This window comes from Diadema antillarum, unplaced genomic scaffold (assembly GCF_040938485.1).
Source record: "Diadema antillarum isolate AM-2024a unplaced genomic scaffold, OU_Dant_1.0 seq00000029_RagTag, whole genome shotgun sequence".
Taxonomy (NCBI): Eukaryota; Metazoa; Echinodermata; class Echinoidea; order Diadematoida; family Diadematidae; genus Diadema; species Diadema antillarum.
In genome coordinates, this window is record NW_027271145.1 from 627947 (window position 1) to 653513 (window position 25567).

The 25567-nt window shown below is 38.5% G+C and overlaps 2 protein-coding genes across 2 annotated transcripts in view; both read right to left on the reverse strand.

Annotated features, from left to right (window-relative positions):
• Positions 1–797: 797 nt before the first annotated feature.
• Positions 798–5911, reverse strand: LOC139725253 (uncharacterized). The gene is made up of 2 exons (XM_071636345.1): positions 5779–5911; positions 798–2845 (listed from the first exon to the last, which is right to left on the reverse strand). The coding sequence occupies exons 1-2, from the start codon at positions 5909–5911 to the stop codon at positions 798–800; spliced, it is 2181 nt and encodes a 726-aa protein (XP_071492446.1).
• A 6115-nt stretch (positions 5912–12026) lies between these two features.
• The window catches only part of LOC139725244 (lanC-like protein 2), a 28267-nt gene continuing 14726 nt past the window's right edge, over positions 12027–25567 (reverse strand). Inside the window, exons 8-10 of the mRNA XM_071636338.1 lie at positions 20729–20905; positions 14382–14454; positions 12027–12154 (exon numbers count right to left, since the gene is read on the reverse strand). Coding sequence (XP_071492439.1) covers positions 12075–12154; positions 14382–14454; positions 20729–20905 — 330 coding nt within the window. The 3' untranslated portion in view covers positions 12027–12074. The remainder of the gene's footprint in view (positions 12155–14381; positions 14455–20728; positions 20906–25567) is intronic.

Sequence of the window (25567 nt, forward strand, 5' to 3'; positions counted from 1 at the left end):
TTTTTTTACATTTTTATGTGGCGTTTTTTGCGATTTCGGTCCACACAAAGTTCTGTGAGGCTAATCTACGAAGTCTCGCGCGTACAGAATGTCATTAGTACGCAAAAATGTGCGTGTCCGGTAATACCATGGTGTCCGGTGACACCATGCTTGCCCCTACAATTTTATGTGACTTTGTGAACCTTTGCGCAATTTTGCATAACTTTGTGAAAAGTTAATGTAACTTTGTACAACTTTGCGCAATTTTTTGCAACTTTGTGAGAAGGTCATGCAACTTTGTACAACTTTGCACATTTTTGTGCAACTTCGTGAGAAGTTTATGCAATTTAGTGCAACTTTGTACAATTTTGCGCAATTTAGTGCAACTTTGTACAATTTTGCGCAATTTTTAGTGCAACTTTGTACAATTTTGCGCAATTTAGTGCAACTTTGTACAATTTTGCGCAATTTAGTGCAACTTTGTACAATTTTGCGCAATTTAGTGCAACTTTGTACAATTTTGCGCAATTTAGTGCAACTTTGAGAAAAGTTTGTGCAACTTTGTACAATTTTGCGCAATTTAGTGCAACTTTGAGAAAAGTTTGTGCAACTTAGTACAATTTTGCGCAATTTAGTGCAACTTTGAGAAAAGTTTGTGCAACTTTGTACAATTTTGCGCAATTTTGTGCAACTTTGTGAAAAGTTTATGCAACTTTGTACAACTTTGCGCAATTTTGAGCAACTTTGTGAAAAGTTTATGCAATTTTGTACAATTTTGTGCAACTTTGGTCAATTTTGTCAATTTTTGGCAACTTTTGTCAATTTCCACTGTGACATGGGGCCTCTTCCCAGTTGATGCGATGTTCCGACTGTTGAGCGTGTTTCACGATGGCTGACTTTTCCCATTCCGAACGTCTGTAGCATGTTTTGTGTTCTTTCAGTCTGGTCTCTAGCGATCTCCCTGTTTCACCTACGTAGACTTTGCCGCATTCGCAAGGGATACGGTAGACACCTGGTTGTTTGTGTTTGGGGTGCTTGTCTTTGTGTGAGTGCAATGAATTGTGAAGTTTGTTGGAAGATGTATGACGGACCTGGATGTTGGCGGACTTGAAGATGCGTTGTAGTTTGTGCGAGGTGGCGCCGAGGTAGGGAAGATTTACAGTTGTGATGGGCTGTTCCTTGGCTGCTTGGTTGGGATGAGAAGGTGCCTGAGTGTTGATTTTGTGCTTGGGGTATTGGTTGATAGTGGTGAGTGTGTCTGTGATATGTTCGAGTTCTTGTCGAAGATGTTCTTTGTCGCTGATTTGATGAGCACGTCGGACGAGAGCGTTCGGTACTGACTGGCGGACTGCTGGATGATGGAAGGAGCGGTAGTGAAGATATCTGTCGGTGTGAGTGGGTTTGCGGTAGACCTGGTGAGAGAAAGTGCCAGCGTTGGTCTTTGTGACGAGAACATCGAGGAAGGGGAGAGAATGATTGTGTTCCGTTTCCACTGTGAATGAGATGTTGAAGTGTTGTTCGTTGAGGTGTGAGAGGAAGTCGTCCAGTTGATCTGCTTGGTGTGGCCAGATGGTGAAGATGTCGTCGACATACCGGAGCCAGAGTGAAGGTTTGTGCTGTGCTGTGGCTAGTGCGTGGCTTTCGAAATGTTCCATGTAGATGTTGGCAATGATCGGTGAGAGGGGGGAGCCCATGGCTGCGCCTTGTTGCTGTTTGTAGTGTGTGTCCCTCCATCGGAAGGAGGTAGAATTGAGACATGTGAGGAGGAGGTCGTGTATCTGTTGTGGTGTGAGTTGTGTTCTGGAAGAAAGAGAAGGGTCATCGGTGAGACGTTGTTTGATGATGTCACAGGCTTCGTTGACAGGAACGCTGGTGAAGAGTGATTCTACATCAAAGCTGACGAGGGTGTCTGTAGGGTTGATGGTGGTTTGAGAGAGAATGTCAATGAAGTGTTTGGAATTGTTAATGTGGTGTTCTGTGTTGCCAACGAGTGGCTGTAGAATGTCTGACAGGTGTTTGGCTGTTTCGTAGCAGGGGGAACCTCGTGTAGAAATGATGGGGCGGAGAGGCACTGATGGCTTGTGAATTTTGGGTTGCCCGAAGAGGATGGGACATCTGCTGGAAGAGGCACGGAGTCTGAAATAAAGCTGTTGAGGAAGGGCATTGGATCGATGAAGTTCGAGGAGCTTGGCGTTGAGTTTCCTCTCGGTGGCAGGAGTCGGGTCACGTTTCAGTTCGGTGTATGTGGGGGTGTGGAGGATGTCTTGTATCTTTTGTTCGTATTGTGTTTTGTCCATGACGACCGTGGCGTTGCCTTTGTCTGCTTGAATGATATGGATGGATGCGTTGCTTTGTAGAGTCTTCACCGCTGTTCGTTCTTCTTTGTTGAGGTTGGGCTGCGGTGGCTTGGCTGTGGAGAGAGCTTGAGTAACAAGGAGTCGAATGTTGTCGGCTGCGGCTTTGTTCAGGTATCTGAGCTTGGGTTCCGTTTGTTGTATGATTTCTGTGAAAGGAATCTTCTTGGGTGGTGTTGCGAAGTTAAGCCCTAGGGATAACACGTTGTGTTCGGCTTGTGTGAGGTTGTGCTGGCTTAAATTGACAACGGTGTTACGGGCGGCGGGCGGCTTGTCTCGTGTGTATGTACGGGTATGGCTGTTATGTAGTGTGTTGAACTTCCGTATCTGCTTGTCTCTGGTGTGGAGAAATGTGGTCCTTGCTGTGTGAGAGTTGAAGGTCTGTATCTTCTGGAGGTCAGCAGGATGTAGTGTTTGTGACAAGTGTGTTTGTGAGGTGTTGATTTGTTGATCGATTGTGTGAAGTTCTTGTCGAGTATGGGCTATGCGTTCTCTGGTGAGGGAGAGGCCGGCTTGGTGAAGAACATAATGTGAAGAACATAATGTGTTGGATACCAACGTCTAGAAATACTGTATGCACCATAACGATATCGTCAGGTGCAAACTTACAATATTGATATTATTCTAAACGAGAATGTAAAAACGTGTATCCGAAGGGCGAACCTTACACTCACGCACCCCCCCCCCCCACACACACACACACGTCCAAACCATGCTATTGACCATACAATTGAGGAAAAGACAATAATTATTGGAAATCTCAATGCATTGCAATACGTTCAATGATCTGTTCTGTACGGATATGGATGAAAGACAAATTGACATAGGTGTACATACCACTTTGTATCATGTACAGTATTCCTTTCTTGTGGAAATGAATAAACGATCGAACTGAACTGAATTGTGGCTATATTAACTATACCGGGTGTCCCAAAAAAAGCGGAACGGTGGATTTTCAGTACTTTGCGATCTAAACGTGATATATTTTTTGACATCATTAGAAAGAACATCTTCCGCAGAAGACAATGATACCAAAATCATTAAATTTGGTTCAGTACTTTTTATTCTACGCCAATTTCCGAAATGCAGTCATTTTCAAATTTCGCCGGATTTTTGCGACTTATGAGATAATGATTTGAGTGCGACACGCGATCCATACGGTGAATATTGTGTAAGCTCGGTGATCCATGCCAACAAAAGATACAGCTTTCACATTGGGCACTGGCCAGGAAAAAGCGGTGTGTGTGTGTGTGTCTGTGTCTGTGTGTGCGCGCGCCCAATATGAAAGCGTTGTCTTTTGTTGACATGGATCAACGAGCTTATACAATTCGCCGTATGGAACGCGTGTCGCATCCAAATTATTATCTCATAAGTCGCAAAAAATTGAAAATGACTGCATTTACAGAAAATGGCGTAGAATAAAAAGTACTGAACCAAATTTAATGATTTTGGTATCATGGCCTTCTGTGGAAGATGTTCTTTTTGATGGTGTCAAAAAATATATCACTTTTAGAACGCAAGGTACTGAAAATCCACCGTTCCGCTTTTTTTGGGACACCCGGTATATGAGTATAGTTTGGTTTTCAGCATAATATGGGGCTTTTTGCTAACTGAGTATCACGAACATATGATTTATAGACAAAGCACATTTTCGGAAGAGCCATCTTCACCCGTTGTCTTCACGCAGACGTGTGAGGGCTGGATCTAAGGCGCAAGAATGTTTGTTTGTTTGTTTGTTTGTTTGTTTGTTCGTTTGCTCGTGGTGAGCAGTTTGAGTCTCATACAGAAACAAGTATAGGCGCTAATAGCTGCTGGTCAAATCTAAAAATCATGTTTGCCTGTGTATATCTAACCATTGCTTGGATGTGTGTTTGCATTTGTGTATGTCTGTATGTTTGTGTGTGTATGTGTGTTTGTGTGTATATTCGTGCGTGCGTGTGTGTGTGTGTGTGTGTGTGTGTGCGACATGTGACTTTATATGCTTTCAGATAGTGAACAGGAGAATCGCTGACCTCAGGCGATCATCTTCCAGATAGTTTACGGGAATAACGAACCGGATTGGTATCAAAGTAAAATCGTAAGTATTATGCATAGGTTATCTCTGAATTGGTTACCTTCAACCTACAAAATAATGACATGTCCCAAGCCTTATTATCGGCTGTAATCCAGCGAATGGAAAGAAAATTGCGGCATTCACTACCTGACAAGCGACAAAGTCGGTACTCGTGACAGAGACGATGGTCTATTAAAGTCAGATACATACATCGAATGGCCTAAGCTTCCATGAAAAAAAAAAATATGAACTTAACAATCCACCTTTGAGGCATGAATATAATATAGCGCTCCAATCTGATACTCGGAAGAAGATTTGTCGGCGCACTGTTTCTGGGAAAGGCCATTTTGAAGTCATTTTTAGGCCCGACCTGACAAGATTTAAATCTCCGTCAACTTTTAATGAGGTACACTCAGTGTTCCGTCGAAGACTGTCTTGGGCAGTCTGTGGGATTTGATATGCAAATTAATTAGCTGTCGATTAAAGAACCGATCTTTCGCTGCCATGATTGTCTGCTTCCCATTAAAAAAAAAATCTAAGCATTACGAAGAGAGGAGTTGTAAGTGATTGCAATTCTTAGCCAACATTACTTCTAGCTAACCTAAACAAGAATAAAAGGAAAACGGATCACTTTCGAAGAACTATATTATGAACATCACTTAAGAGATATTAGCCTCTACCATTCGTTTTATATATAAAGACATATAGTAGCGTGGGGTTTCACGGGTGGCCCAAATAAATCTTTCGCTGTCCACCGAGGTACTTTCGAAAACCATGAATAGCACTGGTCAGCAAAGATATGCATCGAAGGGTACATTCATCGGTAACCATGGTAACGGTCGACTCCAGTCAAGATTCTTCGGCTGTGTGTGAACTTACATGTACATAGATATCAGAGATCAGTGATAAAGCTGTATACAATACAATCGTTGGGATTCCCGAAAACAGTGCACCCTGTGGAAGAACAGACATATTTTGATAATATGACTGAACAGGCAATCCCCCATTTCTTCTGTAAGTATATGCAATGTATATGCAACTTGTAATGTGTGTATTTTTATATGAAGACGGAAATAAAAACAAACAACAACAAACAACAAACTCTCGTTATAACGAAGACGATTATAACGAAATTCCGTTTACAACGAAATAAAAAAAAGGTCGCAAATTATTGGCCAAATGTTTATTTTTTCGGTTATAACGAACTATAGAACAAAGAAATTTGACAGTCCCGAGGACTTCGTTATAACGGAAGTCCACTGTGATATATCCGAGCGGGCCAGCCTTCCGACTCCATCATCACGCTATATACCGAGTCTGTAAATTACGGTCCGAATCTACCTTCGGTGTTGGCCTACTTGAATGAGAAATAGAGGATAACAATAAAGTTGCATGTGACATCGCCAACAACCACTTTGGCGCCAACCCCAAGATGGATGATGCAGACAGAGGCCACCTCATCCGCCGCCATCGTCCGGAACCTCCAGTGGGATCTACCGCCATCTTCCTGAAAACCATGGCCCATCATCGCGAAACTTGTATAGGGCCTATCTTACAGAGATTGCCAGAACCGGTTGGTAAATTGAAGAAGGAAATTGAGGGAGAAGAAAACTATTTTCAGCATCTATGAGGACTCTGGACGTCCTTCAGCAGAAATCTACTCTGGGAAACGACCCGGGGAAACGATGAGAGAGGCAGAGAGAGGAAGAACAAGAAAGAACCAAGCAAACTAATACAATAAGCCAGTTCACAGTTAGCACTATAGTCTGCAATGACATGTCCAACCACAGACTTTGTAAAACCTGGAATAGTCTTCAAGAAGAGCAGTTGAAAACAGCCATGCAGGAAGTGGTAATTTACATGTCAATGCTGCATGAATGGCTTTTGTTAATGTTGCTGAAAAGAATGTACATTCACCTATAAATACCAATCTGCACCTGGTTCATTTATAACGCAGTTGCTGTGATGAGGCCCTATCTAGGTTTTGAATACCTCAGTTGCAAATCCATTTCAAGAGAAGGTCTGCAATGACCTTTATCTGCACATGCTCAGATTGAAACTGTGAACTGGCTTGTACGTGACACTGCCGATGGTAGATCGGTGGAAACTGCTACAATAGAATTGTGAAGAGGCAAATAAAGTGTATATTATACTACGGAAGATCTCTTAATATACATAATATGAGCGTTCTTCCTCTACCCAGTCATGGCTTTGTGTAAGCCGTGCTTCAGATGCACTGCCATACTAATTGATAACAACGAATTTTCCTTGACAGTTCACAATTACTTCAATTTAACTAAACGAAATCAATATCAGCAAAATAGAATCTGCAAAGACAAATTCCTTTTTTGTGAACTCGGTAAGTCACCGATCACCCGACTATGACCAAAGTCGAGAGGTTATTCCGCATGTTGTTGAAATTAACACATTTCTATCAAACAAAGCACGTTATCAATCCTGATCTGTCCTTTTTTTTCATGCCACTTCAAGAAGCCTAAAGAACATTGTTCTCGTTCAATGCACTTCTTGCTTCACTGAAAGCTCAGTTTTAATATGAAAGTGCATGAAACCTGATTTTCTTTAAAAATTAATCTTACAACATCGATCATTATTCATTTGTTCGTATTTGTAGACCTTCAGGTAAAGTTTGCGGTGGAGCAGCTCTGAATGTTACGTATGAAATTCAATATCTAATACGAAATTATTTGTCAAGTGTATATTACACAATATAGAATGCTTTGTAATGAACATACTCAAAATATAAATTATTTCATTGCAGCATGTATATATTATGGTTCTCCAAATATTGATATTACTGATTTCCCTTTCTGCTTATATACTATTAGAAACATTGGATTTTGAAAAGAGGGAAAGTTATCTGATGGACACTTTTAACAGATTTATCAAATTACAGAAGTCATAGAAAAACCCATAAGTTTTGGATGTCATGGTCTTGAACAATATTTCCCCATTGACAACAAACCAATCCGTATTCTACCAAATAGATGACGCTGAATTCCTATGTAGTGACATCTCATTGACTGACACACACACACACACACACACACACACACACACACACACACACACACAAACACACACACACACACACACACACACACACACACACACACACACACACACACACATATTTTCTTTGACTGAAACATAAAAAGCTAGTGGGATAGAGTTCGTTCCGTCGCAGAATGCATTCGACTGTGCCGTTGATCAATTACGTAGTATTTTTACTAAGGACTGGCGTTGTTCCAATGAGCAGAAAACAGTCAAAATCAGTGAAATTAGTTCCATTGTTTTAAAAGGGTAATCCTGGGAATAAAATTATAGACGGGTTGCTCATCTTCCTATTTTGTCTAAATGGCTTGAAAGACGTGTATGTACTATAAAGGCTCTGACTTTTTTGCAAAAAGGAATATATTTGAATTCCTTAGTCTGGTTTTTTAACAAAAATAAATCAACTTTATTGAGTGTGATATGCTTTTTACTGATTACATCTAAGAGATTGACGAAAATAATATACAATACAGTGGACTCCCGTTATAACGACGTTCTTGGGATCGGCAGTTTTCTTTCGTTATATCCAAAATTAGTTATAACATAGCAAATAAACAATAAAAATACACAGAGTGGATAATGTTGTGGCCTGAATATTTACTTCGTTGTAACGAGAATTTCGTTATAATTGGTTCGTTATAACGGGAGTGCACTGTCATCATTTTTGCGGAGTATTCACGGACCTCTTTAATAAAAGCTTTCAACCACCATTGACCGCCATAACCCTTTCAACAAAATAAAATCTATACAAAAATAGAGTTTTACCTATGCAGTGGTTACTAATTACTCGTCAGACAAAGGACAGGAAGATTGATAAAAATGAAAATCAAGAAGTTTCGTGCATTGCCTGTAGTCGTTGGGTATATATTCGGGTAGACAAGTACTGTAGGTATGTAATTACGGATGTCTCCCACGTATGTCGTAATTGCTGCCACTAACCAATTTCTTTCCCCTTCACAGAAACGGAAAGAGATAAGAATTGTTCAGCGATGGCATAAATATTCCGCAAATTTATTCAAATACAAGGGTTTGAATAGAAGCGATGAATACAGATAGGCCCTACAGTATATATGCGTACCGGTATATTTCCGGAGTCCGCGGGTAGATTTGTTTGTATACTCACTTCAATTTCATTTCGTTTGTGCTCATTCATGTAAATGAAGGGTTCGCCAACAATATCTACATCAGATGTACTTGCGCCAGATCAGCATTGCAAGGGCACATTTCATTTTTATGATTTTTTTTTTTTTTTTTTTTACGCAGCAATTCCAGTGGTTCTGGTTGTTCTATTAATGTTTCTCAAGCACAAACATACACACATACACTCGCGCACACACACAAAGATGTGTATATGCAGATTATATGTTATTATACAGGCTTGTATATATACATATATATATATATACATATATATATATATATATTTGGAAGACATTTCCATTTGTTTTATATATAAAATACATATATATATATAGTTGTCTCCCTAATGAAGTGTCTCCCTAAGGTGCCAACTAGGGTGTGTGTGTGTGTGTGTGTGTGTGTGTGTGTGTGTGTGTGTATCTATTATAGTATTCATCGCATAATCGGGACAGGTTGGGAGTAGCAAACACGGCCCCTTTAAGCGAGGTGCCCGATTTCGCGATGAGCATTCACCATACACTAATGGCATACGACATGTACATGTAGTGCACACACACACACACTCACACACACACACATGCATACTGACGTACTGTACATGTGCATGAATACACTACCACGCTACCCCTCGGCGCGACCCTCTAGCTCATTCACAACTGAGGAAGATTGTGACGTACGCACAGGTCACAGTGTATTGAAAGTTGAAACACTCAGAGACGAGGAATTTGGACTTTGCCCTCAAAGTGTATGACTGAGATTAAACAACGTACACAGCCTGAGTTGTGTGAGCGAGGCATGTTTTTTAAATGCATGTATCAACAAAATCAAAGATCGCTTGAAGAAAAATTGGCCCGTTTATCAGAGGTCCCCGCCCGATTATCCAGTGAAAATAACGTGCATTGGAAATGTTTCTGGGAAGCGTATGTCATTTAAGCGAGGTTCCCGATTATCAGATGCCCGATTATGCGATGAATACTGTAAAAGATGAAGAAGTAGAGTGGTAATGCATTTTGACAGTCCAACAGTTCTATTTATTCAGACCTGTTGGAACTGTTGGACTGTTAAAATGCATTACCACTCTACTTCTTCATCTTTTCTACACTGGTACCAACACGCGGACTACAAGTATCATATATATATATATATATATATATATATATATATATATATATATATATATATTCATGCGACTCATGCATACATAAGATGAAATTGTTAAAATCATTTCCAACAGGTTACTTTATTACCATGCACTCGTTCCAAAACTTGATTCAAAATACATGTACACCTATCTGCATGAGATCCACTCTACGTTATGCTTTACCCAATCCTTTCACCAATTTCTCATCAATCAATTAGAAATTATTCGTAGTCATTTCAGATAGACTACATATACACATCGTACATCAACCTTCCTCGTAAATAGGCCTACACATGACTTTAATTCTGTCTATGAGAGCGACACTGTAACAGCATGCGAAAGATACAATGGATTATATTTCAGATACAATGTATTTCGTCGGCACTTTACTCTCTAGGCCACATTTATTTTATGTTAACAAATAATAGCCGCGTGCTTAAAATACAATAATGAAGAAGGGAAATTGAATAAGCACAAATATTCAAACTACTCACTGTTTCACTTCGTATACTTATATAATGTTTTATGATACATTTTCAGAGACGCAAGTGAATGGCAATAATGCACTTGAAATGTTTACAGATAAAGAAAAATATGATTTAAAATAGATGAAATCAATGCTTCCCTGTTGTGAATGAACTTTAGTGACATTTGAGTGACAAAGAGAAGATGAAAAGAGACCATGTTTTGACACTTCTGAGTGCGCAGGTTCAACATTAGCAATGACAATCAGGCATAGTTGGGGCTTTTTTTTTTTACATCTCTTTGATTTCACTGCGAGTCATTGAAAACTTCTGTTTTGTATATCATGCATGTAAACGTATAATACAACTTTGTACAAACATTTCAAGCAATACGTGGCAATTTGCCTGTTGTATGACACTGTGCACAGCAGCAATTGGTGGAGAAACAAGGCGAATTATACATGTGTGTATTGTAATGGGTTGGTGGTTTGCTGCCGCCTACGTTAGGTGGGCTGTGGGATGACAAGCGAGGACACAGAATTTACGCATACAGTCAAACCTGCCATAGCGGCCACCTGTCTGTAGCGACCACCTGTCTATAGCGGCCACTGAAAAATCCCCCCGAGAGAAAAACCCTGTTAAAGACCCTGTGTATAGCGACCACCTGTCTAACGCGGCCAGCGGCTACAAATTTTGTTTCCTGCTGCAGATTTTAACCGGTCTATAGTGGCCAAAAACCCAATGGAGCCGTAGCCAAGCTGATAATTCAGCGTGTTTTCCCGCTTTGTAGCCGTGCGGGCAACGTTCAGTGATTGCCACTGCTGTATTCATCTCTCATTCAGTCATAATAATGCACTAGTGTTAAGCTTTCTTCACGACAATACACATACTACTGTGTAACAATTTCATACACACCGGCATGGTTAAATGCATGAAACACACGGTGTGTGCATACGTACACACATACATGAACACGTAAGGATACAACGATAATACACGTACATGTAGTCAATGCACACAAAGTTGGATTACCCGTCTATAGCGGCCACCTGTATATAACGGCCACTTTTTCTGTCTCCGTCCCTTGGATGGCCGCTATAGACAGGTTTGACTGTACATTGGGCAGTGATAATCTGGATAAATCTACACAAATCTGGTTTGTATGAAAAGTCCGTTGTGATCATCTGATTACTTGGCAATTATGCATGACTGCTGATCAATAAAGAATTGAGAAAGTGACGTTAATTTGATCTGAATTGAAGAATCATTGTGTGTCAAGCCCATGAATGGTTGTGAATGGCATGGCTGTGCATGTTCTAAATAGTGATGTACAGGGAAATGCCACATATAGTGTGGGCAGTCCTTACAGTATCATTCCAAAGGTATTTTCCACTGTTTTTAACATACAAACAAATAATATTATAAATACTATACATAGTATATATAATAATCATATATAAAAAAAGATAGACAGGGGGCTGTTCAGCCACTCATGTACATGCAGTTCTGTACAAGATTTCACTCACTAGGACCAAGAAGTAATAACAGGTGGCAAGAAGTGACTGAGAAGTAGCGAGAAGTGCCATACAGTCCACTGTAGATCTACCTTCTATGGCAAATTCTTGCAAAAGTGCAGGACACAAAGGAGAAATGGGGCACGACGACACCTGACACTGCAATACACAACAAGTGATGCAATGTCCAGCCTTTAATAATACATACTACAGACTGCACAAAAATTGCTGACTTTTCTTCTGATTTTAACCCGTTTCCTTCCCTAAAGTGGATATCTCAGAATTGAGAATAGGCATATTTTGTGTATGGTCGACTGCCTGATAAGCAGGGGGCCAGAATGTATATGCTCCTTCGCCTCAGGTGGGGTAGAGACCAGGGAACCGTGATTCTGAAGGATTGAGAAGATCCGACAAGAAGTAGATTGTTCCGGCGAGTCCTGACGGACAAAAACAGATGGAATGATTTTTATGAAAAGTATCTGGAAGTAATGCATGTTCTTTGTCTATTTCAGGCTGCCAACACTGGAAACTAGTTGAGAGTGAGACTTCCATAGGCCAATGCTATAATTTAGGAGTCAAAATGAGTGAGATCAATAGAAATGCATGCAAATGAAATAAAGTTTTAGAGTGAGAAAGGACCAAAATGAGTGAGTCTCACGCTCAATGCGTGAGAGTTGGCAGCCCTGCTATTTACCATGCTAGTTTGTTTGGCATCAGTTTTCTCTTCCAGTTATCATTTTCTTCCCAGTCGTAGTCATGTTACTGTTTTTCATGTCCTCCAACTTCTGTTACCCCTTATCATTTTATCTTATATATACACCTTCTCATCTTACAACATGTACATACAGATCCATACACACATACATACAGATGTATACATACAGATATTATTTTAAATATGTATCCAAATGTAAATCATAATTTCTGTAAGCTCAACAAAGTTATATGACATAGGCGTGTCAAAACAACTATGTACACATCACATATATTACACAATACACATCATAAATTAATTGCCTTGTTTTTACTGCTCCGATCTTTAGTTTGTTTGTTTTTTTTTTTTCATAATGTTTTACACCATCTTCAAATAGGCCACAAGCAAGGGACAAAAAGGAGTGGAAAAAGAAATTTTATTACCAAATGTGACCCGCTACAACAAAAGGATCCTAAAGTCGCTGACGGGTGAGCCTAGAAAATCGAGTTTGAAGTCAGATCACCAAAATCTGTCAAAACGTTTGGATTTCTGATTTTAACATAATTCTGTAGTCTAATGCATCTTCTATCATCTGCCGAAATTTCGAAGCTAAATGATCAAAGGAAAGGCCTGAAAATAGCATTTTTCTGGGCCATGATTGGCTCGCCCGTCAGCGACTCTTTAGGATCCTTTTGTTTGTAGCGGGTCACAAATACTCCCCTAACTCACTGCTGATTTCTTCCAGCTATCATTATTCTCCTCATGCTACTTCCATTAAGATTTTGTTTTCATCTATTCTTCCCTTTTTATAATCCCATTTTCTTCTACATTGTGTTACAAAATATGAACAATACTATCTTCTTTTCCCTGTATTAAATGCATTTTCTTTCTCATGCATTTCCCATTTTTCTTCTTTCACATGATTGGCAAAAATAATCATCATCTGGTAATGATTTTAAATTCACCTTTGTCCCCATTGGCCTAAAACTTTTCCTAGAAAATGTTTATCTGGTATACACAACATTTAACATGATAATACTTCCAGGCATTGCAGAGATATGAGGTAAATAGTGAAATTTTATAATTTGACCCTGACCTTACGACCTTTCACCTTGAGTGCTGTGAACCCACAAGCTGATGGGTCCAGCTCCATCCACTCATAAATACATAAAATAACAAGTTTCATTTGGATGCCTCAAACAGTTCTTAAGTTATGTCATCCACAAAATTGATTATGGACGAAAGGACATACGGACATACGGACGGACGGACAGACGGACAACCTGAAACCATCATGCCTCTGGCGACACTCCATGTTGGCGTTATAAAAATCTTTCTTCTGATCTCGGAGTAGACAAGACTATCAAATCTGATACAAAAATGCAGCACACAGACACTCACTCACATGCACACACACACACAGAAAAATTAAAAATTGGATGACCTTTACCTGCTGGAGGATGAGTATTTTAGATACATACCGTATGTCCCCCCCAAAAATTAACAACGGGAACCTTATGTAATGATACTTTAAAAATAGTGTATCAATCAAAATACAGTTTCAGGGTAAGAAACTATAACTTATTATTCACATCTTACAGAAAACCCCATCCAGTTTGCTTCAGTGGTCATAGAGAAAGGAGGAATTTTGTAGAGCATGTCAGGAATCTCTTCCCTCCAAGTTCTGTCCAATAAATTTGTGTTCACACATTATGCAGTTCGAAGAGCATCCAAGTGCTACATTTGGATGAATTAGACCCATGACATGCTTTACAACAATCCTCATTTCCCCATAACCACTTAACAACCAAATTGAAAGGATTTTTCTGCAAAATATGGCTAAGATGTTATATTTTAAAACCCTTGAGTAGCATTTAGACAGATTAATCATATTGATAGCTTTCAATGCAAAATTTTTTTTTTGCCATACTGTACAGTTCAGCCATGTCAAAGCCGTAAGGCCAGCTCACCTTCCATTAGTGAGTAGGGCCTGTCAGCTACCCTGCAGCCATGTTTTCCATAATCCATGCACCACTCAGCAAACTAATATCAGAGAAAGGAAAAGTTGATTTGAGGCATTATTTACCATTTTGCAGATGAAACAAAAACCAGCTTTTTAGTGCTTCAAAATAGTTCTAAAATGTAAGTTAGAGATAGAAATAACCAATATAAAAAGTTAATCAGTATAATCACTGTTTAGTACTGTTAAACATACAAAATGTGAACAATATCTACAATAAACTGTCTACAACTATGGTTCATCAAGAAAAAAAGAGTGATATATCTATGCTTATGCTTCACTGCAATGTTTCCTATGGTATGTTTTGTGATACAACTGACCTAAAGATGTGTACACACATGTGTACATCACATGTGATACAGGTAACTCAATCATTTTTTAAATCACTGCTCCCAATGGTAAGCAATAGTAATACAGTGTACCTTCAAACACTCAGTCACATCCAAAACAATTTCATCAAATACAACAGCAGGGATAGCTTTGTTTTGGAGTAGTCTCTGTTCAAGGGGAAGAATTCAGCCTTTTTCACAATGACTTTACTTTCTTTCCCACGCCATTCATCCCCTAATCTTCTCCAGTGTGTCATTTTCTCTCCATATTTTTTCTGTTTTTTTTCTTATTATGGTTTGTTGATGTTGTATGCTGCATGTGAGGAAGTTAATGCTTCTAGTAAATATTGAAAATTTAAAAATTCAGCATGGAATAGTTTTGACTACAAAAAAGAAAGAAGAAAGAAAGAAAAGAGATTTACATATAAATACATGTATAGATATAATCATATGTTAACTGTAATATGTTATCAATCGCGGCGTATCAACAAATTCATTCCAATACATAAATGAATGCGCGATTAAAATTGGAGTGTGGCAAACTAACTGCCAATGATACAATTCTTCCCGTTTTTCACTTAATTTGGCTGGCAGTGCAAATGTGTATTCTGAATCAAAGCCCACAATGATCTAACAAAGAATATTGACATGAATATTTTGGTAGGATTCATATCTCTATTTTCTGGGGTTTCTTTTACTTTTTTTCTACCTCTTATACAACTTACATGGTCTTGTTACTCAACCACAATTTAAACTAGAGAAAAAGAGTGGATGACTGTATCTTGACAAGGACTGTTTTTTTCTTATGCAACTGCCTGTTGACCGATTAAGACTACCATTGCTCAAGAGCAATGAGTCTCGACACTTTTATTTTAGGAAGCAAAGCGGAACAAATACAGGTCATTTACATCATCCCATTCTCAAAGTACATTTCAAGACAGTATTCAAAATCCCTCACAATGGAGGACAAGATTTGAGTTACATAAGAGAAAACTGTTACATGTACATGCCATGCCATAAACAAGTCATGCTTGTTTGTTTGTTTGCTTGCTTGTTTAAATACTCATTATTCCTTCGAGCAGGTTCAGACATGGAACAGCTACTTGCAGGGGCGGATCCAGGAATTCCGTGAAGGGGAGGCGCAACTAATATTTCTGGTGCCACTTCCGGGTTTCATTTCATTTTTTCTTGTTATTTCTTTTGTTTTTAACGACAAATAAAGGGGGGCGGGCGCCTCTTGCACCCCCCTCTGGATCCGCCACTGTACTTGTATTACAATGTGGGACAATTACCATTTCTGGATCTGAGTAAGGTGGAATACAATTTATTTTTTTGCAAATCAGTACTTCCTGACAATTTCATGAGTGGCTAAAATAAATTCACGATTGTGGAGCACAGTACAGAACAGAGAAAGATGCATGAAAGTCACATTCATGTCGGGATCAGAGGTCATATTTTAGCGCATTGTTAAATTCATGAATAGCACCCAACTTGTAAAAAAGTTTTGACCTCCCCTACATCCCCAACCCACCAACATGTGTATTCTGGGAATGTAAGATTTGAGCTCCTGTCAAGGTTTCAAGATTCTTCAAAATAAGTGTTTGTTTCTCTTTCTTTCATTCTTTTAGCTTAGTTTTTTTGTTTGCTTTTTTTTCCCCTAATCCAGTAAAGGGAAAATATCAGCTCAATGTCTTTACGACGTAAACAGATCAGTAAAATTGCAACGGAAGGTGCCTACTCAAGATACAAGACAATGGCTACGAAACCTTCGGCAAAGATAAGATCAACGCTACTTGAAAACAAATTGTGATATTGATATGAAGATGATGATAAAAGTGATGGAAATAACCAATACAGCAGACAGCTGCCAATGGCATCTTATCTAACAGTTGATCTCTCATGTAAACAACAAACTCACGATACAAATAACTTCTGCATTGAGAATTCAATCACATGTCATGTACTTTACTATGATTGACTAGTACAAGACAAATGCATGGTTAGACACAAAAAAAAACCCACATGAATAAGAAATGATGCAAATGATAAGGTTTCTTTGTTAGAAAAGCAATATAATGTTGACTCTACTATTCCCTATCAAAATAATGTGATCCTTAAAACTGCACACACAAGCCATTTTGCTCCTAAGTGCATGTTTTGACAATCCGATGCACTATATCATAATTATGAAAGATATGGCTCATAAGTACAGCTGCTGCAGAGCAGAGATTTGTATCAATTCCTGGTCATCTCTTATTTCAAGACCAATTCACATCAACCACAACAAAATGGAAAAATCTAAAAATCTAACAAAACAAAACAGAAGGTACTCCGCTGCAGAAAAACATGCAGACAGTTCAGCCAAAATTTCTTGACAATGTTGGCGAACTCAGATCTTGTGTGAGTGAGAAAGATCAGCCAGGCACACATATTATAGTATCACGGAGGTAATTAAATTCAACTTTGAACCTATTGAATACAAAAACATGTTGTTTCCTTTATGTTTGTTTTTTTTTTTTTCTTCGTTTTGCCACATACCCATTTATCAACCCTTTCAAAGGGAATTTACAGTATCTGAGAGGTAAAGAGCTACGCCTGGCCAGTTCCGGAAGAGTTGTAGTTCTACGTTGCGTGCAAATACCGGTAGTAATCACACCTACGTACATAGTACGCACCACAAGCCTTAGGCCACTCCGTAATTACACGGTCCTCATCTGTAATATGAATACCCATCTCATACATCTTGAGGCTTCTTTCAAATCAATGGATTCTCACTGGTCTAATTCCTAACTGCGTGGCTTCATAGGGGTTAAGTACGAGACCCGAACTGTCACTGCATGAGGCATTTTGTTGTACATCAGCAGGAGACTAGAAATGTCGCTTTGGCGACTGGTATGCCTCCGCCATAATGCATGATTTTCCCAATAGGTCTAGATAGTATGTGGACAATGTGTGATTACATTTTCACAAAATTGGCAAAATACTGAAATGACAAGTTTGTCACAAATGTGTTGAATGTTCACCTTCCTTGACCTAGGTTTAATTGGATGAATAGGAGAGCATGTATTTGGGGATTTAAGGACCTTAACTAGACTTTGACCCATTCATACATTTATGCATTGAGTAATTTTCAAGGTACCGGTATGGAGAAAAAGTGCAATTTCTGAATTGAATAGTAAATTGTTACCATTTTCATCTGGCCTTTGACCCTAAAATTCATAAAATAATCACTTTCAGGTAGAACATGCATTATATGTACTAAGTTTCAAGATAACTTGAGCTACTTCCGAGATATGGAGGAAAAAGTTAGTTCAGCACTTTCACTTGATCTTTGACCTTTTGACCTTTGAGGCAAAAAAAAAAGAAGAAAAAAAAACTTTCCAGAGAATTTCTATTAGGTTACACATGCATACACCAAGTGTAAAAAAATAACCCTGCTGGAATTGCATAAATATGAGGGAAATAGTAAAATTTTGAAGTGTTGCACTTGACCTTTGACCCCATGAACCCTACATTCTCTAGATAATCACTTCCAGTCAGTACATGTATATACTATGTTCCATGAAGATACCTTGAACAATTTTCCAAGGTACGGGAAAAAAAAAAGAAGTTTTAACATTTTTACTTGACCTTTTGACCTTTGACCTCATGACCCAAACTTTCACCAGAGAATCTTAATTGGGTAATACATGTATACACTAAGTTTCAAGAAAATATCTTCAGGCATTCAATAGATATGGTGGAAATAGTGAAATTTTATGTATTTGACCCTGACCTTTTGACCTTTGACCTCTGACCTCATGACCCAAACTTTCACCAGAGAATCTTAATTGGGTAACACATGTATACACTAAGTTTCAAGAAAATCTCTTCAGGCATTCAATAGATATGGTGGAAATAGTGACATTTTATTATTTGACCTTGACCTTTTGACCTTTGACCTTGAGCATGTGCACCCAAAAGTTGATAGGCACAACTTCACCCCCTAATACACATACATGCCAAGTTTCATTAGGATACCTCAACAGGTTTTGATAGTTACCTTGTCCACAAAATTCATTACGGACGGACAGAAGGACGGACGGACGGACGGAATGACGGACGGACGGACAACCCGAAAACATAATGCGTCCGGCACCACTTCGTGGCGGAGGCATAAAAAATGGACCATAGTAAAAAAAAAAGAAAAAAAGAAGTGTGTGGTGGGGGAGCAGGGAATCCTCCTTTTATCTACTGTTGTTAAATAAGAATAAGAATAATAATAACAATAATGATAATAATAATTGCATTTATATGGTGCCTCATACTAGAAAACACAATAACATTAGCAAAACCAGCATAACAGTAACAAAAGAAGAAGAAGAAACCTAGGACTAGTCTTCAATGGTTTAATAGTGTGTGCAAAATTTCAGCTTAATCTAATAATCCCTTCAATGTGATTGCTCTGCAATCTTACATCCTGTTTTTGTACTGTTTATGTAATACACAGAGTGCAGCTTGGTTGTTACACTCTGTATGTGCCCTCAGGGATGATATTGAGGTTTGTTGAAAAAGATTGGAAATTAACATTTTCAGGTGATTTTGATACATGGAAAAATCAAAGTGTGTATAGACTTGAGAGAGAGAAAAAAAAAAATCTGATATCAGATTTAAATCTACAAAATATCATGCCAGGGGAATGTTTCACAAAGAATTTAAGGCTAACTTAAAGGACAAGTTCACCTTCATAAACATAAGGATTGAGAAAATGCAACAATATTAGTAGAACACATCAGTGAAAGTTTGAGGAAAATTGCACAATCGATGCAAAAGTTATGAATTTTTTAAATTTTTGTGTTGGAACCGCTGGATGAGGAGACTACTACAGCTTGTGAGTCATATGCGTACAACAGTATAAAGAAAATGTAAAAGAAAATTCAACATATTTTCACTTTTTTGGCATAATAAAAGTGCACTTGACTTGCCTCTTTCTCAAGGCAGGGGGAATAATATTACCCGTAACACTTGTCGGTAACGAGTCAGGGGAATGTGTACTTTTTTCAAAAGATGGAATTTTGTGAAATTCTCTTTATATTTTCCTTATATTGTTGTACGCATGTGACATCTAAGTTATTCATACACTGCAGTAGTCTTCTCATCCAGCGGGTACTGCACAAAAACTTCAAAAATTCATAACTTTTGAACGGATTGTCTGATTTTCCTCAAACTTTCAATGATGTGTTCTACTAAAATTGCTACATTCTCTCAATCCTTATGTTTATGAAGGTGAACTTGTCCTTTAAGATTTAAGATTGATAAAAATTATGGCATGCCGAGTGTGTCTTCACTGTTGCTCAACTTTCTGATAAAAATGAAGATTTTGGAAACTTCTTTTCATGTAGTTTTTAATAATACAAGATAAAATAAATAATAAAATAATTATTCTGTAAACACTAACGATAATTTGAAGTGGGTGGTGATTTCACTAATAAAATTGAACAGGGAAACTAGTGGCATACCATAATCTTTAGTCAATCTTAAATATTAAAGGTCCTGTTTAACTTTGGGAGCGGTGATATTAAAAATGTTCAAGACATCACATTTGATGCATATGCCTAAGTTTGTTGTACCAAAAAACATCCTACCAAAGATTTTCGCAATAAAGCCTTAAATCTAAGGAGATATCAGTATTTTTCTCAATAAACCGTAACTGTAGACGATTTAGTCTGGAAACATTTTCATTCTAAGTATTGTTCTAATTTTGTTTATTAACAATACTTAACATTGATTTTACTGACTCAAATTTTTACAGTGGTTGTTTCAATCCCTAACTCATATTTTAGAACTATTTTAAAGCACTAATGCTGGGTTTGTGTTTTACGTGCAAATGGTAAATTATGCCTTTAAGTTAGACTTGAATTCTTCATGAAACGCCCCCCCCCCCCCTGGTTCCTAGAGAGAGCAGTCCTTCATCAGTTGAATACCTTACCTTGCAGGCACGATACAGCTGCTTGGGGTCCTTGGTGGCCTGATAGAGGACGACAAAGGCATATCCATTGCCAGCCGTCCCGTGGCACAGACCATAGCCCTTGCGCAACAGCCCCCTCTGCCATATCACGTCCCCACAACAGAGGGCGGCATTCAAGTACTGCTCCTCACCGAAGACCTGTGAGAGAAATGAAAAACTCCACTTAACTCTTTATGTGCCACATTCGCAAGCCTGACTCAAAGTCGACATCGTGTCAAGTTCGGATATTCTGCTCAAACGCTCAAAGCCGCCCAAACCGACTGATAAATCGCAAAACGCTACAGTACATCGTACAATGAAAGCTTCCACGCGATTGCATTCCTGTCACATATACAGTGGCGGATCCAGAGGGGGGCGCAACCGGCGCACGCCCCCCCCCCTTTATTTTTCGTAAAAAACAAAAGAAATAAAAAGAAAAACGATGAAATGAAACCCGGAAGTGGCACCAGAAATATCAGTCACGCCCCCCCTTTACAGAATTCCTGGATCCGCCCCTGATATAGCTTGCATTTTAGTGGTGATTGACTATCAAATTGTGTTCCCTACTGGATTTGCGACTAAATTCTAAGTTTCTTGTCAGTGTTTTGTGTGCAAAAGTCATACCTCTACAATAATGCAGTTATTGGTCATTTGAAAGAAAAGCAATCATATATTCGTCATACAGTTTACTTCGAAGCTAAGATTGGATTAACACATTTTCTCTACAACTTTGCTCATTCAGTGTCCAGGACAACCAACATTTATAAAGTTACTTATATCTAAAAAATAGAATGTTTTCCCAAAGCAAGACTACTTGCAATGTCAGAATAATGTAGCACGCAGGGGTTTACATCGTGGCGCACAAAGAGATAATTCTCATGCAGCAACTACAAATGGCAATGCATGCTACTCATCTACATACTGCTGCTTTGCAATACATTCTAAATTTTCATGAATTGGTTTCTAAATTTGAGTTGCAGGGCATTGCAATCATGTGTGTATACTTCAATAATTTTGCAAGGCTATATTCTCCTCACCGAAAAACACTGTGATAGAATCCAGAAGGGAGCATCAATTAATGTTTGTTGACTGAAATACATACACAATACAGGATGGCCCAAAAAGAACGGAACACCTAAGATCTTTGATTTCAGCAATATTGTTGTAAATATGTCATTATTTTGCACACTATTGGAAAGGCCATTTTTTTTTTTCAATAGAATGACACCAAGTTCTTTAATTTTGGTTAATGCATTATATGATTTTAGGATCATTTTTGTCAACCCTTGCAATTTTCAAAATGTGATGACTTTGCACTCTCAGAGATACCGAAACCAGCGAGAATTCGGCTTGCCATAGAACCAGTAATGCACAATGTGTGGAATGTGGGGCGGACGTTGTGATTGTCATTGTCCGTTATCATTGTGAATAATGTGAATTTCATTGTTACTATCATTGTGAATGCTACTGGTTCTATTCTTGCTGTTTTCGGTATCTCTGAGAGTGCAAAATGATCACATTTTGAAAATTGCAAGGGTGGACAAAAATGGTTCTAAAATCATAACGCATTAATAAGAATTAAAGAACTTGGTGTTATTCTATTGGAAAAAGAATGGCCTCTCCAATGGTATGCAAAATAATGACACATTTGCAACAATATTGCTGAAATTAAAGATCTTAGATGTTCCGTTCTTTCTGGGCCACTCTGTATAATCTGCAGATTCTCTACTTGTTTATTATCATATCATCACATCATAAGTATGACTCAACCTGTTGAGGATGGGCTGATTTTGCTACAACATGAATTTCCCACAGACACTTGCGCGAGTATACTCAGGAATCATCCTCAATAGGTTAAACTTGCCTGTTCTTCCCCTCTTTTGTTTAAATTTTTAATCCAAACGACAAAACAAATGTACTCAGCCTAATATCTGGTTTCTGGTTGATTTTATAGGCCTCAGTGCTACCTATGATACTATCATTAAAAATATCACTATTTTGGAGTCATTTCAGTCCATAGTATAAGCCACAAGGCAAGGTATATCTGTACATAATCATTCATTGTTACAATTTCATAGGGCAGAGGAAAAATAAAAACCCTCTCTTGATTTCTTTGCGGTTCATATGTTGTTCGTTTCACTTGCACACTATCAAAAAACCTTTTGATTGCTAAATTTAATCATTGAATCTTTAATTGGAAACATCAGACAGAAGATTCGCATAGTTGTTTCCTCTCAAATTGGCAACATTTTGGTAGCAATCATTTCCAATTCTTAGTTTTGACACTGAATGAATTCGACCACTTCTGCCTGATCTTTCTGAAAGATAGGAATAGGATAGGACATGCTGTGGATTTCAGAGGTGCCAATTTTGATGACAAGCAAGGGATTTTTCGTGGCAAAATTCCTCCAGACTAGATAGCCTTAAATGAATTTAACCAACATGGGCCCTTCACTGACAAGAGCAATGACTGATAAAGTTTGTCAAATGGGGAGTTGCATTTGAGTTTAAAGATAATAAAAAGTTTTGGTACCTCAAAAGCTTCCCTGAATTTCCTTGTCTTGGTTTGTGTTTCAGGTTAAAGTACGTTGTCTGTGAGAATTACTCGCCCCAAAGTGCTCTCATGTCTTAGTAATCATGCAATAATGGTTTCGTACCAGAGCCGACGCTGTACAGCGTCGATAAATATTGTACGAAACCTCTGACTGCGACCAGCAGCGTGCACCCCATTGTACGCATAGCTAACTGCGACCAGCAGCCCCATACGCATAGCGTAATGGGGCTTCGCATTGTAGCATTCAGGATCATGACAGAATTAGTATCGCGGGTAAATGTCAACTTAAAATCCAAAAATTTCTTCGATTTGAAGACTTACCAATTAAGTTGAAGTATTGAAAACGGGCTTCGAACAACGTTTGGTTCTGCCAATAGTCCCTTTCTGTTCGAATTGATGACTGAATGTGACTCGGTCGAGAGGACCTTGGGAGAGCTATACACTGGATACCATGGCCAGCGCATGCGCACACAAACATCTTATCCGTTTATGGATTTGAAATTTGTGTGCATGTGATGTGTTCGCATGCACTGGCTGTATACTAGTATTCATTGTACTGTATGTAGCTCTCCTAAGGTCCTGTCGACCGAGTCACATTCAGTCATCAATTCGAACAGAAAGGGACTATAGGCAGAACCAAACGTTGCCCGAAGCCTGTTTTCAATACGTCAACTTAATTGGTAAGTCTTCAAATTGAAGAATTTATGGGATTTTAAGTTGACATTTACCCTGCGATACTAAATCTGTCTTGATCCTGAATGCTACAATGCGAAGCCCGATTACGCTATGCGTATGGGACTGCTGGTCGCTATGCGTATGGGGCTGCTGATCGCAGTTAATTGCATGATTACTAAGACATGAGAGCACTTTGGGGCGAGTAAGTCTCACAGTGTTAGTTATATGAAAGGTACTTTAACCTGAAACACAAACTAAGACAAGGAAATTCAAGGACACTTTTGAGGTACCAAAACTTTTTATTATCTTTAACAATGTGAACAATTCTTCAACTCTATTGCAAGTCATCAAGATATTTTGAGGTGGCCAGAAACGAGGATTGACAGAAATACGGACTGACACAAACAATGAGACAATTATGATCAAGATGGTTTTGTTTTTTGCCTCTATTTTTGTATTGTGGAAGCCTTGTGGCTGGTGCCACACATTTTCCTCGAAAATTATTTGTCTTCATATACTCCCCGCATTTTGTCTATTCCTGGAGTCATTGGCTACCAGGGCAATGTGAATCTATGGCTGCCTGGACTCTCCCTGAACAATTAACCAACTGCATCAGAAATGGGAGGGACTGAGGGATACAGTAGCTTGTGAGGCTTCACTCTCACCATCCTGGGCCCCGGGAAGCACAGCAACTAGAATAGAAAGTTTGCCAAATGGGCAGTAACACACAGCATGACTTCATGAGAGTGCGCAAATCATCCACAGTATTTTAATTAGGCACGGCGGAGCGCACCAATTACAGGGCAGAAATCCATTAAGTGCCGCAATTTCTTTGCATAAAATTCAAACATCATGCTATTGGTCAGCAAAAAAAAAAAAAGACTAAACAGCTTTCCACGTCCAAAACTCATAAGATGAATATTTTTATGAAATCTAAAACTCACAATACGAATATTTCTATGAAATCTAAAACTCACAAGACAAATATTTCTATGAAATCTAAAACTCACAAGAAAAATATTTCTATGAAATTATATGAAACTCACAAGACGAATATTTCTATGAAATCTAAAACTCACGAGATGAATATTTCTATGAAATCTAAAACTCACGAGACGAATATTTCTGTGAAATCTAAAACTCACGAGACGAATATTTCTATGAAATCTAAAACTCACAGGACGAATATTTCTATGAAATCTAAAACTCACGAGACGAATATTTCTATGAAATCTAAAACTAACAAGACGAATATTTCTATGAAATCTTAAACTCACAAGATGAATAATTCTGTGAAATTATCTGAAACTCACAAGACGAATATTTCTATGAAATCTAAAACTTGGATTTGAATTTTGACAAATAATAAAGCATAGGTACTTTTACTTCAAGAAAAAAATGCATTTTAGCTATCTATATTTTGATGAAAAAAAATTGAGTAAAAACCAAAGTTGACTTCATCTGAATTTCTCAATTTCTTGCGGATGGGCCAGCAAGTCCCACACATTCGTAACCATAATGTGATATGACACATACACAGTGAGATGTATAACGCATGCACCTCTGACTGCAGCTCAGAACCACGCTGGTAT

What these genes read in the sequence shown, in the direction of transcription:
- LOC139725253 (XM_071636345.1), bottom strand. Translation starts at nt 5,911, where the DNA reads ATGGGCCATGGTTTTCAGGAAGATGGCGGTAGATCCCACTGGAGGTTC. An exon ending in GGTTGTTGGCGATGTCACAT is followed by an intron (nt 2,846 to 5,778) that starts GCAACTTTATTG and finishes TTCTTCACCAAG; the next exon opens with CCGGCCTCTCCCTCACCAGA.